At 35.7% G+C, this 15,214-nt stretch overlaps 1 protein-coding gene across 6 annotated transcripts in view; it reads left to right on the forward strand.

The window, feature by feature from the left end:
* Window positions 1-15,214, forward strand: part of LOC131437439 (coiled-coil domain-containing protein AGAP005037) — a 993,236-nt gene that overhangs the window by 793,070 nt on the left and 184,952 nt on the right. For all 6 annotated transcript variants that reach the window (XM_058606791.1, XM_058606794.1, XM_058606793.1 and 3 more), the window contains one exon: window positions 3,230-3,402. In XM_058606791.1, the coding sequence (XP_058462774.1) occupies window positions 3,230-3,402 (173 nt within the window). The remainder of the gene's footprint in view (window positions 1-3,229; window positions 3,403-15,214) is intronic.

The following is a 15,214-nucleotide window of genomic DNA, read 5'->3' on the forward strand; positions in this document are numbered from 1 at the left end:
CATTATCTTGTCAACTAGTTCTATAATAGCAGTTTGTGTGCCAGAAACTTGTCCGAAACCGTATTGAAATTGGTATAAGACGCCATGTTTATTTAAAAATTCAAGCAATCTGGTGACTAAAAGTTTTTCAAAAATTTTGTTAAAGACGGATAATGTACATATGGGACGATAATTATTACTATCACAACCATTACCGGACTTAAATATAGGAATGAATTTAGAGATTTTTAAACAATCGGGATAATAACCGGACAGAATAATTTCATTAAAACATTTGGAGAGAATCCTAGAAAACGTTGTACAATTTTCTTTTAGTAAATTAGCTGATATGTCATCGGAACCACTGTCTTTGTTATTATCAAAGCTGTGTATCAGCAATGTAACTTCGGCGATTGACGAGGGACGTAAAAATATTGAGTCACGAACACAACGAACATTTATTAAAGGATTAATGCTAGTATTAGTTGGAATATTATTTCCTAGTTTTTGTCCAATGCTAGAGAAATAGTCATTAAAGATCTGACATATTTCTTTACATATTAACAATTCTTCTACCATTTTCTATGAGGTTTATCTTATCGTTTTTCTTGGCTAAGCCGAATGAGTTTTTCAAATTTTTTCAAAATTTTGAGTGAGGTGTATTGGTAAGCAAGTTTTCGTAAAACAATTGTTTACTCTTTTTTTTCAGGTATCAACTTTTTTAAAGATATGTAGAAGCATTTGCTTTCGATGTAAATCTGTCGGATTACTTTTGACGCGCTGGAGATAATTACTCTTTATTTTTATCAGAGTCCAAAGGTCAAAAGACATCCAAGAACAGTAAGAACCCTTCACTTTGATAGTTTTTGTTACTGTTCTGCTATAACGCTCAAAGTAAGTGATTGTATGTATAGATTCTGCATTTTCGTTAATATCAATACTGTTCATAAAACCTGAAAATTCGCTATTAATTTGACGACGATTAATGACCTTTTTTTGTCAGTAACATTGAATCCTTTTCAGCAAAAAGCTCAATAGTTGATAATACTTGTGAATGATCACTAAGATTATAAAAAATAGTGTCATTTCGTACTCGATTTACGTCGTCAAGTTTACATAAAACATGGTCAAGTATGTTGTTACTAGTTGGTCTGGTAGGAAAACAGTTTGTACAAATAAAACTGTAAGAATCTAACAGTGCCCTATATCTTGTCACAATGTTGTGGTTAATCATATTAACTGGGACATTCACATCACCTACAATAAAGCACGAACGATTAGGTTGGACTTCATACATTAAGGTTTCTAAATATACAAAAAAACATTAAAATCAAAACTGGGCGGGCGATATACTCCATGAACATCATAAAACTGTCCTTTGACACACAGTTCAATGTGTATGTGATGGAACCCATCAAGAGTATGAACTTTAATAAGTCTATGTTGAATGTTTTGTTTCACGTATACAGCTAATCCACCACTAGAGTGATTCCTGCAAGCAAAATAGTCTCTATATTGTGGTATATCGTGAAGGATGCAGTTTTCATTTTTAAACCATGTCTCTCCAATAACAATAACGTCTATAGAAGTTTTACAATTCTCTAGGTCCTGTAGAATTACGTCAAACTTGGACAGCTCAGTTATACCTCTAACATTCCACTGTAAAATTTTTAACGTTTGTTTATCATTACTAACGTAGCTATCATTGGAAATATAAATGTTGTCGTGGGAGAAGTTTTTCTGATTTGTGTTGTCAATTTAATTGATAAAAATATAAAAGTTAAAAAAGAGTTGAAAAAGTTTAAAAAAAGTTGAAAACAACAGTATTCAATTTCTTTTTCTTTTTCGATGAGACAACAGAATTATCTAGTTTATATAGATTAGTAATGCGTGTAATGTCTAGTTTACAACTGATTTTGTCTATTTTTGAATTATCTTCTTTTTTCACTAAGATTATTTCACCGCGACCAGGCCATACATATCTAATATTCAATGACCTCTGCTGTTCCCGTATTTTCCTTAGTAACTCCAAGGAGCAAGCGTACAACTCTTCACGAATTGCGACTCTCATTTCTCTACCATTGATATTCATTGAACTGTCTACTGCCGTTGCAAGCAATTCAACCCAAACTAGAAACAATAACTACGATGTTTCATTATCACACGTTTACGCGTGTTGTTGTGTTTAGCACTGGCCATCTAGGCTGAGCAGACGGCATGCCGTCAATTATTTTATTTAGAGTGATTACGGCTACAGAAATCTGAATCACAGAAACCGCAAAGCAATGCAATATCGTTCACATCCATTTCGCATTACTCGCATTGTTTCTATGCATTTTGACGTGAATACCTCTTATTTTACTATGGTGTGAATTTCCTAAATTCGCCTTGTGAATGAATGGATAGAACTTAATCGTAAATAACTTGAGCCCAACAAAACAGTTCTCTCTCTATGCCACCAAAAATGTGATCAGTAATTTATGATCAAATTTACAAATAAGTGGCATCCAAATATAAAGAATTTAAAATCATGAATCTGGAAATAAGTTCTTATTCTGGAAAATTCAGTAATATTTTTTAATCCAGATTTCTAATTCAGTAATTCAAAATTCAAGATAAGAATTTAAGATATGGATTCTGGAACTAAGTTTAGGTCTAGATTCCAAACCTAAATCTCTGAACTGACTTTCGAACTGAATAACTGAATTCAATTTTAGAATGCGATTTTAGAATTCATTTCCAGAATTCACAATTCACATGCTGTAACTTAATTCTGATTTAGAATTCAAGATGAGTTCAGTTCCAGAATTCTAGAACAAAATTTTTGAACTGAGTTATTGATCTGGATTTCGAATCTGAATTTTGAAACTGGTTCAGGGACATGAACGTGAGTCGCGATTTTCGTGTTATGTCACGGCTCATGGCAAATCACTACACATTCAACGCACATGCCCGTCAACACCAGTCTACAATAATAAACAAACTCAAACTGAACAACACGAATTAAGAAAACAATTGTTTGCGAGGATTGTGTTTTAAATCGAAATATTTTTGGATTTAGTCAAGCTTAAAAATTTCCAATGATTGAGAAATATTCTATAAAACCGATTACTAATACACTGACTGTTTTGCAAGTTTGTTTAAATTCAATTGAAGTTATTAAAAAAAACTAGAATTACGCACAGAGCTAATTTGTTACTTTTCGTGATGTAATCTATATTGTGACGTGTATTATATTTAATCAATACAGGCTAAAACTACACGAGATGAAGAAATATATAAACAAGAAGTCATACATTTGGAAACAGACTTGAGTGATTTGGAGTCATCTGTAGAAGGACTCCGAGGAGAAGTCATCAATCGTCGATCTCGGGTCAACATGACCGCTGTTGAAGATATGGCACTTATATTGAGCAGAGCTAGGTAAGTAATTATGAGCAACATAGCAACTGTATCGTCTTGGGTCGATCCCGGGTGGAGATGTCGGAATGTTAATTGATTAGTTGAGAAATCGGATAATAGTTCCAGGTTTAAATTTAATCGCCAAGTTTAATCGTTTAGTTTATTACTAATATTCTTTTATTTAGTTAATCGAACAATTCGAAAATCCCAACACTACCCATCGAATAATTGATCAAGTAATCAAATAACAACCATTTTCAGCCGATTTAAATTTAATTGATTAGCTCACAATATATAATCTAATTATTGGATAATCGAATAATTCAGAAAATCCAATATCCCTAATGTTATTGGGGTAGGGGCGGTAATTCAACTAATCAAAGTGAAACCACTGAACGTTTGGTAGAAACGCGATTTTTAAAATATATTAACTTCATTTCTACAGAACTATCTTCCTCGATGCGGTAAACATGACAGGTCAGTATGGTGGGAAAAAATCAAGAGAGTCAACATACCAAATGCAATTGGAGATATAACGTACGTGAGAAAATCAGTTGATAGTATTGAATATTTCATTGAACATAATTAATTCATATTTTAAACAATCCTAATCAGGGAGATGTTGAGTGTGATCTGTGTTGACTTCTTCATCTTCGTCAAATGTGTCTGGTAACAGACAAACCTTGGATTCAGGGTACATGAACGTCCGAGATGATGTGCGAAGAACCACAAGTCGTGTAACATCGTCTTACCCGGGAATAATTTCCTGAATAATAGCTAGTGGCAAGCTAGTCGGGGGCAGCAGCTGCTCTTGAAGAATCATTACTTGAGTACTTTTAAGATCAATCTTCATCGGGTCCACTCTAACTTGATGCTGAAGTTTTTTCAGGTACTTGTTGTTTTAGTGGGTCAAAACTGTGGTACCTTCTGCTGGATAAGCTGAAATCGGCTTAAATGATTCATCTGCACATTTCTCTAAGCGGTATCAGGAATGGCATGGAACGAAGTTCTGACAAGGAAATGTCCAGGGGTTGAAGCCTGTAGATCATTAGGATCCTGCAATAGCGGTCATGAAACTTTCCACCTCAGTTAGAATTGTCACCAAGTACTCGTACCAAGGAAAGACACTGTTACCTATGCAGCGCCCTTAGCAAATTTTCCTTCGAATTTGCTAATATTGTAGAAAAAGTAGGAAATTGTGAAGGAAACTCTCATATCAGCGTAGCTGCAGCCTTCAAGTATAAAATTTGTTATTGAAGCGTGCACATTTGCGAGCATTAGTCATCGCAACGATGTTTAAGAAACTTTGTTATAAAACCATAGACAGTTCCGGGCATTAGTCAGCGCGGCAATGTTGTAAAAACAAAGTTATATTTTTTTACAGACACTGCCTCTGGCCTAGCGACAGTGGTTTCGGCTTTCGGTAGAACTTCGGGAGAAAGTCGGATGAACTTTCTACTTGAAATCACAAGCTCGGCTTGTACTAAAATCTTCGGGCTTCACCCGAAAGTAAATGTTAGGAGCTTAAAAACCCATAGTTGGGTAGAGTTAGGAGTCAGTTAAATTTTAACGAGTGCGCGGTAAATAGCCGTTGGTCTCGGGCGTCGGCCCGTAGACAAATTAGCAGTTAAATTTCAACGAGTGCGCGGAAAATATCCGTTGGTCTCGGGCGTCGGCCCGTAGACAAATTAGCAGTTAAATTTTAACGAGTGCGCGGTAAATAGCCGTTGGTCTCGGGCGTCGGCCCGTAGACAAATTAGCAGTTAAATTTCAACGAGTGCGCGGAAAATATCCGTTGGTCTCGGGCGTCGGCCCGTAGACAAATTAGCAGTTAAATTTTAACGAGTGCGCGGTAAATAGCCGTTGGTCTCGGGCGTCGGCCCGTAGACAAATTAGCAGTTCAATTTCAACGAGTGCGCGGAAAATATCCGTTAGTCTCGGGCGTCGGCCCGTAGACAAGTTAGTAGCTAGTTCAGTTCAGTTCGGACTATAATACAGTAGCTATAGGAACATGTGTGCATTGTGAGACTTGAGTATCAAGTGACATCAAAATCAAGTGAGAAATATTGTTTATAATGGGATATAATAGATTTCGGAAGGCACCTAAAGAATTGAGTGAAAGATTGCTGTAATGAGTGAAGATTTAATAGTTTCATGTGCAGGTTTGATATTCACATGTAAAAAAAAAAATAGTTAGACACAACCATTGTTCGTGTTAGGGTAGTGTTGATAATATATGACAACAAAAGTACGTGTTGAAGAATAACTTCTTTTATTAATGTAAACAAGTAAATGTGGAGACATATATCCGACGAGTTCACCATGAAGTGTTGTGAATAGTTGAAACTCAAAAAAGGTGAATTTCGTGATATTAATCTCAAATACGTGGATGAATCAATACAATGACATAAAAGAGAAACCGAATTGGAGAGTGTTACTCCGTATAGAACTGAAAGAAACATCCTCTTCGTTATTCCTCTTCCGCCACCGCTCGGCCGGGAGATTGCAAGTGGTGACAGCGATACGTGCTATAGCAGCAAGGACACGCCAGGACTACGAGCGAGGAATTCAGAATTAAGGATGTTAGCATTAGTATGGTGAGTCCCCATTATTTTTATTTTTTTTTCTCGTTGTTTTGATCGCGTAATGTTGCCACTTATTGTGAGCGCTAAATCATAAAAAAAAAAAAAAAAAAAAGATGGCATTAGCGCGAAAATTTTTCTGATTTGTTTAGCTCGCGCTCGCAAGGACCAATATTATTTTTCTAACTACATTACTCACAATCCATCAACTGGTAAACGATATCAGAACTTTTTCTCATGCCTACAGCGGGTTTCTAGAACAGTTATATACATTCCGTTGTTGAGTCATTTGGCAAGCAAAAAATTGGTTCAAGTTTATTTGAAAACTGCGGACGTACAGATTACGCTCACAGTTGATTTGTTTACGTTTTAACCACGGTCAATACGAGCGCATGTGTTGAAAAAAAAAACAACCGCGATAATACTTACAAAAGTGGCCATACTAGCATGAAGGCCTAAGAAGTTTTTTTTTGCCTACGTTGAAAAAACACGAAAATCAGGACCAGCTGAACAGTTAGCACTGGTGTAATGATTATAAGGTCAAGGTGACCAACCGAACCTCACGCGTATGAGCGAAGGAATCGGTAATTTGAATCATCATTTTGCGAATAAGCAAAAGTAGCCGTCTGACATAACGAAGCAAGTCAGTGAGCTAGGTACCAGGAGTGCATGCCACGAAGTAGATGTACAAATTTGGTGAAGAACCAACCCGTATTGGCGGAGCCTATAGCAAAATGCGTTGCTAGGTAACACACCAAAAACAATCGCGGCCATATTTGCGGGTAAAAGTCTGGCAACCGAAATAAAAACAGAGTACAGTAGCGGTATATGACAATAATAATAATAAACCGACATTGACTTTGAGTCGCGTACGGTAAACTATAATTTTAAACCACGAGTATGGTACGATGCGATGTTGAAGCCTATGCCGTCGACCCTTATAACGGAATTAACAAAGACAGTTTAGTTTGCGCACACGGCGGGCATGACAAATTTGAGAGCACCGAGTTGGGCTGGCTCAATAATAAACAAAAAAAAAATGCCAATGCGAACGAAATTTGACCACGCAGGGCTCGTAGCAGTTAAAGCTTTATATTATACAATGACATGTAATTCAAAACTAGGTCAAGTTTGTTTACGATGATTGTTCTTTTTGTTTGTCGACCATGACCACGGTCAAGATCGTAGTTTTTCACTGTTAAATAATGATAGGTAGTCGACGGAAATCGTACTGGTGGGGGGTAGTGAAAACAAAATTATTAGAAGCGCAAAGCGTGTTTGAAAAATTCCTGCATAGGTTAAAAATGATGCTTGTAAAAACATACAACTGAGGTTTTACAAAAATACAAGAGTATAAAAATGAAATAAAGAGCTACTAGTTAAAAAGATAAAGCGGCATAGCGAATTAAAGCCACATTGACAATGGCGAACGAAAATAATATTGAAGGCGGTGGTGCCTATCGATTTCCGATGCTAGAGGCAATACAATGTATCCCGGAATTCCACGGGTCAGTAGACGAATTAGAGCCATTTATTGTGCAAATAGAGTATTTTGCAGAAGACATCCCGGAAGGGGAGAACCAGAATCCACTACTAAATGTAGTACTAATGAAATTAAAAGGTAAAGCGGCAACCTTTATTAATAGAATAAGAGCCGACACAGTAAAGGATATGTTCAGGAATTTAAGAGACGTATTCGGTTTGAAAATCACAGTAGAAGAGATTTTGATGAGGATCGAAACACTCGAACAACATTATGGAGAACCTTTTGAAGAGTACGCTGAAAGAGCGCTACGAATAATGGAATATATTGACACTCAGCAAGGGAATCAAGACCAAGAAAAAGTACAGAAATCCTTCGCAGAAAGAGGATTAACGATTCATTTTATAGCAGGATTATTGAATGAAAGTTTAAAACAATTAGCCAAAAATCATAGGCAGCTTAAGTTTCAAGAATTAATAAAATTCCTAAAAGAGGAGGCGGAGTTCAGCTATTTATTATCAAATATTGAAAATCGGCTGCTATGCTACCATGCAATTGATAAACCAAAACTCTTGTCAAACAATAAATATAAATGTTATCCAGGGGAGCAAATCGAAAATTCTCATAAACACAACCGAAGCTTACGCAACGAATATTATCGCAACAACGGGTGCTTAATCGAAGATAACAATTTTTATAATAATCATTTCGAAAACGATTCGAATAAACTATGGGTAAATTGCATGACATACAGTAATAGAAAAATATTTCGAAGATATGATCATAATATCAGGACCAGAAATATGCCTGATCAAATGAGATATGGAGCATCAAGAAACCCGAATGCAAATTTAGTCAAGCAAACACGTCAAAAGCAAAATTGGGATCGATACGAGAAGAATAAAAATATAATGAATAGTGATGTGAACAATCACATCGAAGAAAAAGATAGCAAAAAACGCAAAGAAGGGATATGGGTCAAATTACATAAGACGAAAGACAACGAATTTATGATGTTGTTGAGATCGGCAAACGAACCAAATAACGAGATGCGGTTGCTGGTAGACACTGGAGCACCTGGCAACTTGATAAGTAGACGAAATGCAGAGTACATGGGAGCATATACAATTAATGAAAACGAAATCATAGAATATTCCGGGGTAACAGGTACTGTTAGAAAAACATTAGGTACTGTAGAACTAAACTTCATCATCGCAGGAAGACTTTTCCAAACAAAGTTTGACGTAGTGGAGAATTTGACTCAAGGGGGTATTTTGGGAATGACATTTATGAATAAGTATGTGACTAGCATACACAATGACCAAGGTTGGATATGCTTACGGAAAATACCTCTAACCTTTGAACCAAAAACAGATTCATATGAAGCTCATCAAAAACAGGAGAAGAGAGTCGCGAAATATGAGGCAGAGAACAATGTCAAAATACAGGAAAAATACCAAGCGTATGATCAATCCAAGCTTAGTCCACAGGGTACGCAGTGTACAGAAACGACAAAAAAATATACGGGGCAATGGCAAGAAGGTATGCCGCCTCACGAAATGTTAAAAATAGATTGTGCTAAAAACAACCAGTTATTTGTAAAAGTTGCTGCTGCAAATAGACCTAACGAAAAAATTAAGTACTTGCTCGATACTGGAGCATTTTATAACGTAATGAGATGGGATACTGTCGCGAAAATAGGATCAGAGAAAATAAACTATAAAGATAATTTATACATCGCAGGTTTTGATGGAACTCAATCACAGACTATTGGGTCAGTAAAAGTCACGTTGGTGATTGGAAAAACTCATTACAGAGTTAGATTTTATATAGTAAAAGATTTGTGTGTTCCTGGAATCATTGGAGCAGAGTTTTTAAAGATATACACAATTTATGTCACTCGGAATTTCGAGTACATATGCCTAAGTGTACCAAACGAGCACAATAATGTAGCAAATATACCAGTAACAGGAAAAGAAAAGGTACATGCAACTGAGCATTATGGGATGCGTCCTGCAGATAATAATGGGTGCAACATTGAGTTAGCCACCCGCATAAATAATGAAAGAAATAATGAAGTAAATGATAATAAGGAGACGCCAAAGATGTCTTCAAACAGTGCAACTAAAGCAAAGAATAATTTTGAAATAAAAAAATCTCCTAGTAGAAATAGGACAACCGAAAAACATATTAAAACTGATGCAAAGAGTGTCAAAAATGAAGTAATTATCGTCAATGCTGAAGTCTTGGAGGGCAGTTTAGCGAAGTATAATAAATATGAAGTGAATAAAAAGCACGTGAATAAAAATGATAACATTAATGCATCGTATCAGAGCAACTATGAGTTATACAAAAACGACTATCGTTCAGATAGTATGCTTCCACGTTGTGGAACTAATATTACTAATGAAGAAGAAAAAGATTATATAGACAGAGAGATTGACGAGGAAGACAAATGTTTCCTTGATTTAGATTCAAATCAAGACGTAATTCTTACGGAAAATAAAAGATACGGTCAAATAACTGGTCGAGACCGAACGGAAAAAGTATTAGAATCACTAAATATGAATCATCTAAAAAGAGAAAATTTTAGGGATATAGAGAAGATTATGGCATCATATAGCGATGTATTCTATCTGAAGGGGGATAAATTACTTATCACTGATGCGGCAGTGCACGAAATTGAGACCACGTCAAACGTGCCTATCAACAAACGGCAATACAGATTTCCAGAAGCTACAAAGAAGCACATTAATGAAGAAATTGAAGAAATGCGTAGACAAGGTATCATAAGGCCTAGCAAAAGTCCGTGGAATGCACCAGTCTTATGTGTTCCCAAGAAGGACGATGAATTTGGTAACAAGAAATACAGAATCGTGGTTGACTTCAGGGCTTTAAATTTAGTTACGAAACCATTTGTATACCCAATTCCACTAATTGACGAGATTCTAGATAATCTTGGAAACAGTAAATATTTTTCTACCTTGGATTTAAAATCAGGGTTTTACCAAGTACCAATTAACTCAAAAGATGCAGCCAAGACTGCGTTTTCAACTCCAAAAGGCCACTTTGAATTTACAAGAATGCCTATGGGCCTTCGTAACAGCCCGTCGACGTTCCAAAGATTGATGAATACGGTACTTTATGAGATAGAAGGGGTTAAAGCAATCGTCTATCTGGATGACATAATTGTTTTCGGTGTTACTATCGAAGAACACAATGAAAACTTACGCAAAGTTTTAGAGGCTCTCCGTCGACATAATCTAAAAGTCGAGCCAGGTAAATGCCAAATTTTGAAAAATGAAATAAAGTATTTAGGACATGTAATTGACAAAGAAGGAATTCGTCCTATGGAGGACAATATAAAAACAATTAAAGAGATGGCGGCACCAAAAACAGTCAAAGGTGTTCGGTCATTTTTAGGAACAGTAAATTTTTATGGAAAATTCATACCTCACATAGCAGAGAAACGTAAACCTTTGAACGATCTCTTGCGAAAGAATGTTAAGTTTACTTGGACAGAAGAGTGTCAAAAATCTTTTGAGGAATTGCGGAATTTTTTAACTTCTGACACACTGTTAGTTAGACCGAACTATAAAGATACGTTCGTGATCACGACAGATGCAAGCGAGTACGCTATTGGAGCAGTACTCTCGAATGAAAAATCGATCGACAGGCCTATTTCATATGCAAGCAGAGGTCTAGTAGGTGCTGAAAGAAAGTACCATACGATTGAAAAAGAGTTGTTAGCCATCGTATGGGCAGTGAACCGTTTCAAACATTTTATTTATAATCAGAGATTTATTGTATACACTGATCATAGACCGCTAATTTCAATATGGCATTTAAAAGAAACTTCGCCTACGCTAACGCGTTTACGTCTGAAACTTCAAGGGTTGGAAATGGACATTCGCTATAAACAAGGCAAAGACAATGTTGTGGCAGACTTTTTATCCAGACTGCCCGAACAGGCCGAGTCCTTACACCCTATTTCGATAGTCACTAGACAGCAAAAGCGTCGACAACAGCAGCAAGCAGAAAAAAATGAACTTGCGAAGCGGAAAGACGCGGAAAATGAAACAACTTCCCCAAAACAACTGAAAGACGAATTAGGCAGGTTTACGCTATTTAAAAATAAACAAAAGACAGAATGGAATCCGCACATGGACGGATTAGAAAATATCGATTTTGGATGGGACGAAAAGGAAGATTTGGGAGTACTCTCACATTTCGAAGAGTATGAAATATGCATAAATAACAATGACATCAAATTTGATCTGCTGAAATTTTCAAAACAAAAAACTAACGAAAGTGATTTTGATGGTACTTTCGTAATAGTAAACAGTAGATCAGCATATAAAGAACTAGCCGAGCTGATACACTTACCACACGGTTTAAAAGACTACCTAAATGGAAGAGTATTTTCAATCCCAGATCGTAAAATATGGGGATTGGTTCTAAATGGCTCGAGTAGATCAATAACCGATACAAGAATTCTAATAGATGGGTTAGTAGATGCATTCACTAACTGCCCTGAAGACATGAAAAATGCAAAGAACATGCAAATTATCTCTTTTCGAAACATGCAGAAAACCCCTGAGGCAAATGTGTTGAGATTTATTGCCGAGAAATTTGATAAAATTTTCACACTATATGCACCGGAAAAAGACAGGATGTGGGTGCCAGAAAAAGACCGCGAAACTATATTGAAAGAATTCCACGATGCTCATCTAGGCGGACATGTTGGAAGCAAACGAATGTTGAAAAGAATGAGTCCACTATTCCATTGGACTAATATGCGGAAGGATATTGAAAATTATGTTAAACAATGTAGCTCGTGCCAGAAAAACAAAATCGGTCGAGCGAACAAAATTCCAATGAGAATTACCACGACATCGTCCGAACCGTTCGAGAAATTGTATATGGACATAGTGGTTTTACCCGAGTCAGAATGGGGGAACAGATACGGACTTGTGATGCAAGACGATCTGACTAGATATCTAATTGTAGCACCGATGGAAAATCAAGAGAGTGCCACGGTCGCGCAAACTTTCGTGAATAATTATATTTGTAAATATGGAACACCCGTCGAATTGGTAACCGATAATGGAACCAATTTCGTTAGTTCTCTTATGAAAAGTGTATGTAAAATTTTAAAAATTAAGAAAATTACTACAAGTACATATCATCCACAGGCAAACTTGGTGGAACGATCGAATAGGGAACTGAAAACCTATTTAAGACAATACGTAGGTAACGAACCGAAAACATGGGATCAATTACTCCCATTCTTCAGTTTCGAATATAATACCACTGTAAATTCCTCAACGGGTTATACACCGTTTGAATTATTATACGGAAGACGGGCGAACATCCCAAACTCCGTCTACAAATACGATAATGATGGTCTCTACTATGAGGACTACGTCAATGAAATGCGATCTACATTTAAACGACTTCACCATCAAGCCCGGGAGAATCTAATTGCGTCTAAACACAAGCGCAAAGAATTATATGATAAAAACTCCAACGAATGGCAGCCAATGTGGGGAGACTTAGTGTTAGTAAAAGCCAATCCCACAGGCGCAGGACAAAAATTGCAATCACTTTGGAGAGGACCGTATGAAGTAGTTGCTCTTCCTAGTGAGCAAACAACAACTATAAAGAATGGGAATAGACTAGAAAAGGTTCACAATAACCGATTGAAAAAGTATACGGATTGAGAAACTGAACCTTATCACAGAATATTGAGATGATTAAGAAATTATCCAAGAAACATTAGAAAAGTAATAAAAAGATTCAACATGTATACAAAGTGATACACGAAAATAAACATATTGTACTAAAAGTTTCATCGAAAAACTAAATACAAAGGAATAATAGTGAAAACAAAACTAAATTGAAACTCTGAGAGTAATTGAAATAAAGAAAAATAGGATACAGTTATAAAAGAAATTAACAGCAAACATCATACAATGATACGTTGACATAAGAATTCAACGAAAAACTTAAAACCACAGTGTAAGGAAAACAATGGATAAAATAAAAACATGAAAAATATACCAAGAAGGGAAAAATGTCAGCGACATATGTAAGATGAAAGTCGAAATGAATCAATTCGAACACGAAAAAAAAACATGATTGCGAGCAGAAGGATATTAAAACCGTTAAGAGGGTAATATACACATGTTTTACGATGTTATTAAAAAAAAAAGTACGAGAGTCAATAAGAAATAAAATTATACTTCTGCGATGAAACAAACACAATGAAAACAAATGGACACCAAACGAAGAAAAAAAATAAGGTGAAACTGATGATTATAAACTGATGATAATAAAGATACATCAGAGGGACAATAAAGCAATAGGTTACATTGTCAAAGAAGATATATAATGGGGGGAAAACATATGAAGAAGAAAAAAGAGAGAGTATACTTAAAGAAACTCAAACATATGGTTGAAGTAATACAAAGTGGAAACAAACTATGGGAAAATATGGGATTTTAATGATCCTAGATGAGTCAACCAATCTAGAATATTCTAATATTTTATAAACATGGGAATCATGTCATACACAGCAATACCGTGCTGGTCATAAGAAAATAAAAAAGTTGAATTCAAGAGGAAGATTATAGATGTGAGCAAAATGTGTTTTTGGGAGGAAGCTATAATGCTACAAATTAAAAATGAACTGGGGAAAAGTTACAATGCGTTTAGAAAAAAAAGAAGCGTACATTACACAAGGAAGGTAAACATAATGGTATAGAATACGGAAACAATGTTATGCATAAGGAGAATTTCTATGGTGAAATAAAATGGTTTATCATTCAATAGCATAAAACTAACACTGGAAATATACTAAAAGAATACTTCGAATAAAAAAATAAATAAAATAGTGATGAAATATGACTGATACGACAAGAAAAGGATAAGACACAAGCGAACAGACTATCAAAACGACGCTGGCCAGCAAATAATTTCTATATAATGTATGCATTTATGCAATGATACTAGTATGAGTGATCAAGTGTGTGCGGACAAGGGGATCGCGACCCCGGAATGAAAAAAATGAAAGATGCATACAATATGAATGAATTGAGGATTTCTTAAGTGCAAATTACGCACTCAAATCAAATTGTCAATAAAATACAGATACGACAATATGAACATGTAAAAGTTACGAAAACACAATGAAAGTATGATACAACAAATTATTAAAATATTATATACCAAAGAATTCATGGGGGATTACAAAAATACATATATATATATGAAAACTCTGCCACTAACAAACTAATAATATTTTAATACTTTAGAGGTTCCCATTACTATTGGAAAAATATTATAACCCAGATTTGAGTTTATTTTTAGAAAGGAATGGAAGGCAATTTATTTTTAGAAAGGAAAAACAGGAACACGTACCGAAAGAACCAGCTCAAGTAGTGGGGGAGAGAAGCTGCGGCATGAGTACTACACAACCGACCAGTATTAGAACGGAAGGACGACTTCTGAAGCTATGGAGGCAAGGATGGTAAGACACCATTAAAATGAACACGGCATAGAAGCCAGTTGCGGGAAAAATTTCGAAAAAAAAAAAGGTTTAGAAAAATTCATTATAACCTGCAACAAGCATGCGCATGCCGCAACTTTAACAACAATTGTATATCCACAGACAGACGTATTGTCGACAGACGGGTTGTCGACCTGTATCTACAGGTTAAAGGTACCTCAACAAAAAAAATATATATATATATATAAGTAAACATAA

The sequence above is a fragment of the Malaya genurostris genome, chromosome 3 (assembly GCF_030247185.1).
Source record: "Malaya genurostris strain Urasoe2022 chromosome 3, Malgen_1.1, whole genome shotgun sequence".
NCBI classification, from domain to species: domain Eukaryota; kingdom Metazoa; phylum Arthropoda; class Insecta; order Diptera; family Culicidae; genus Malaya; species Malaya genurostris.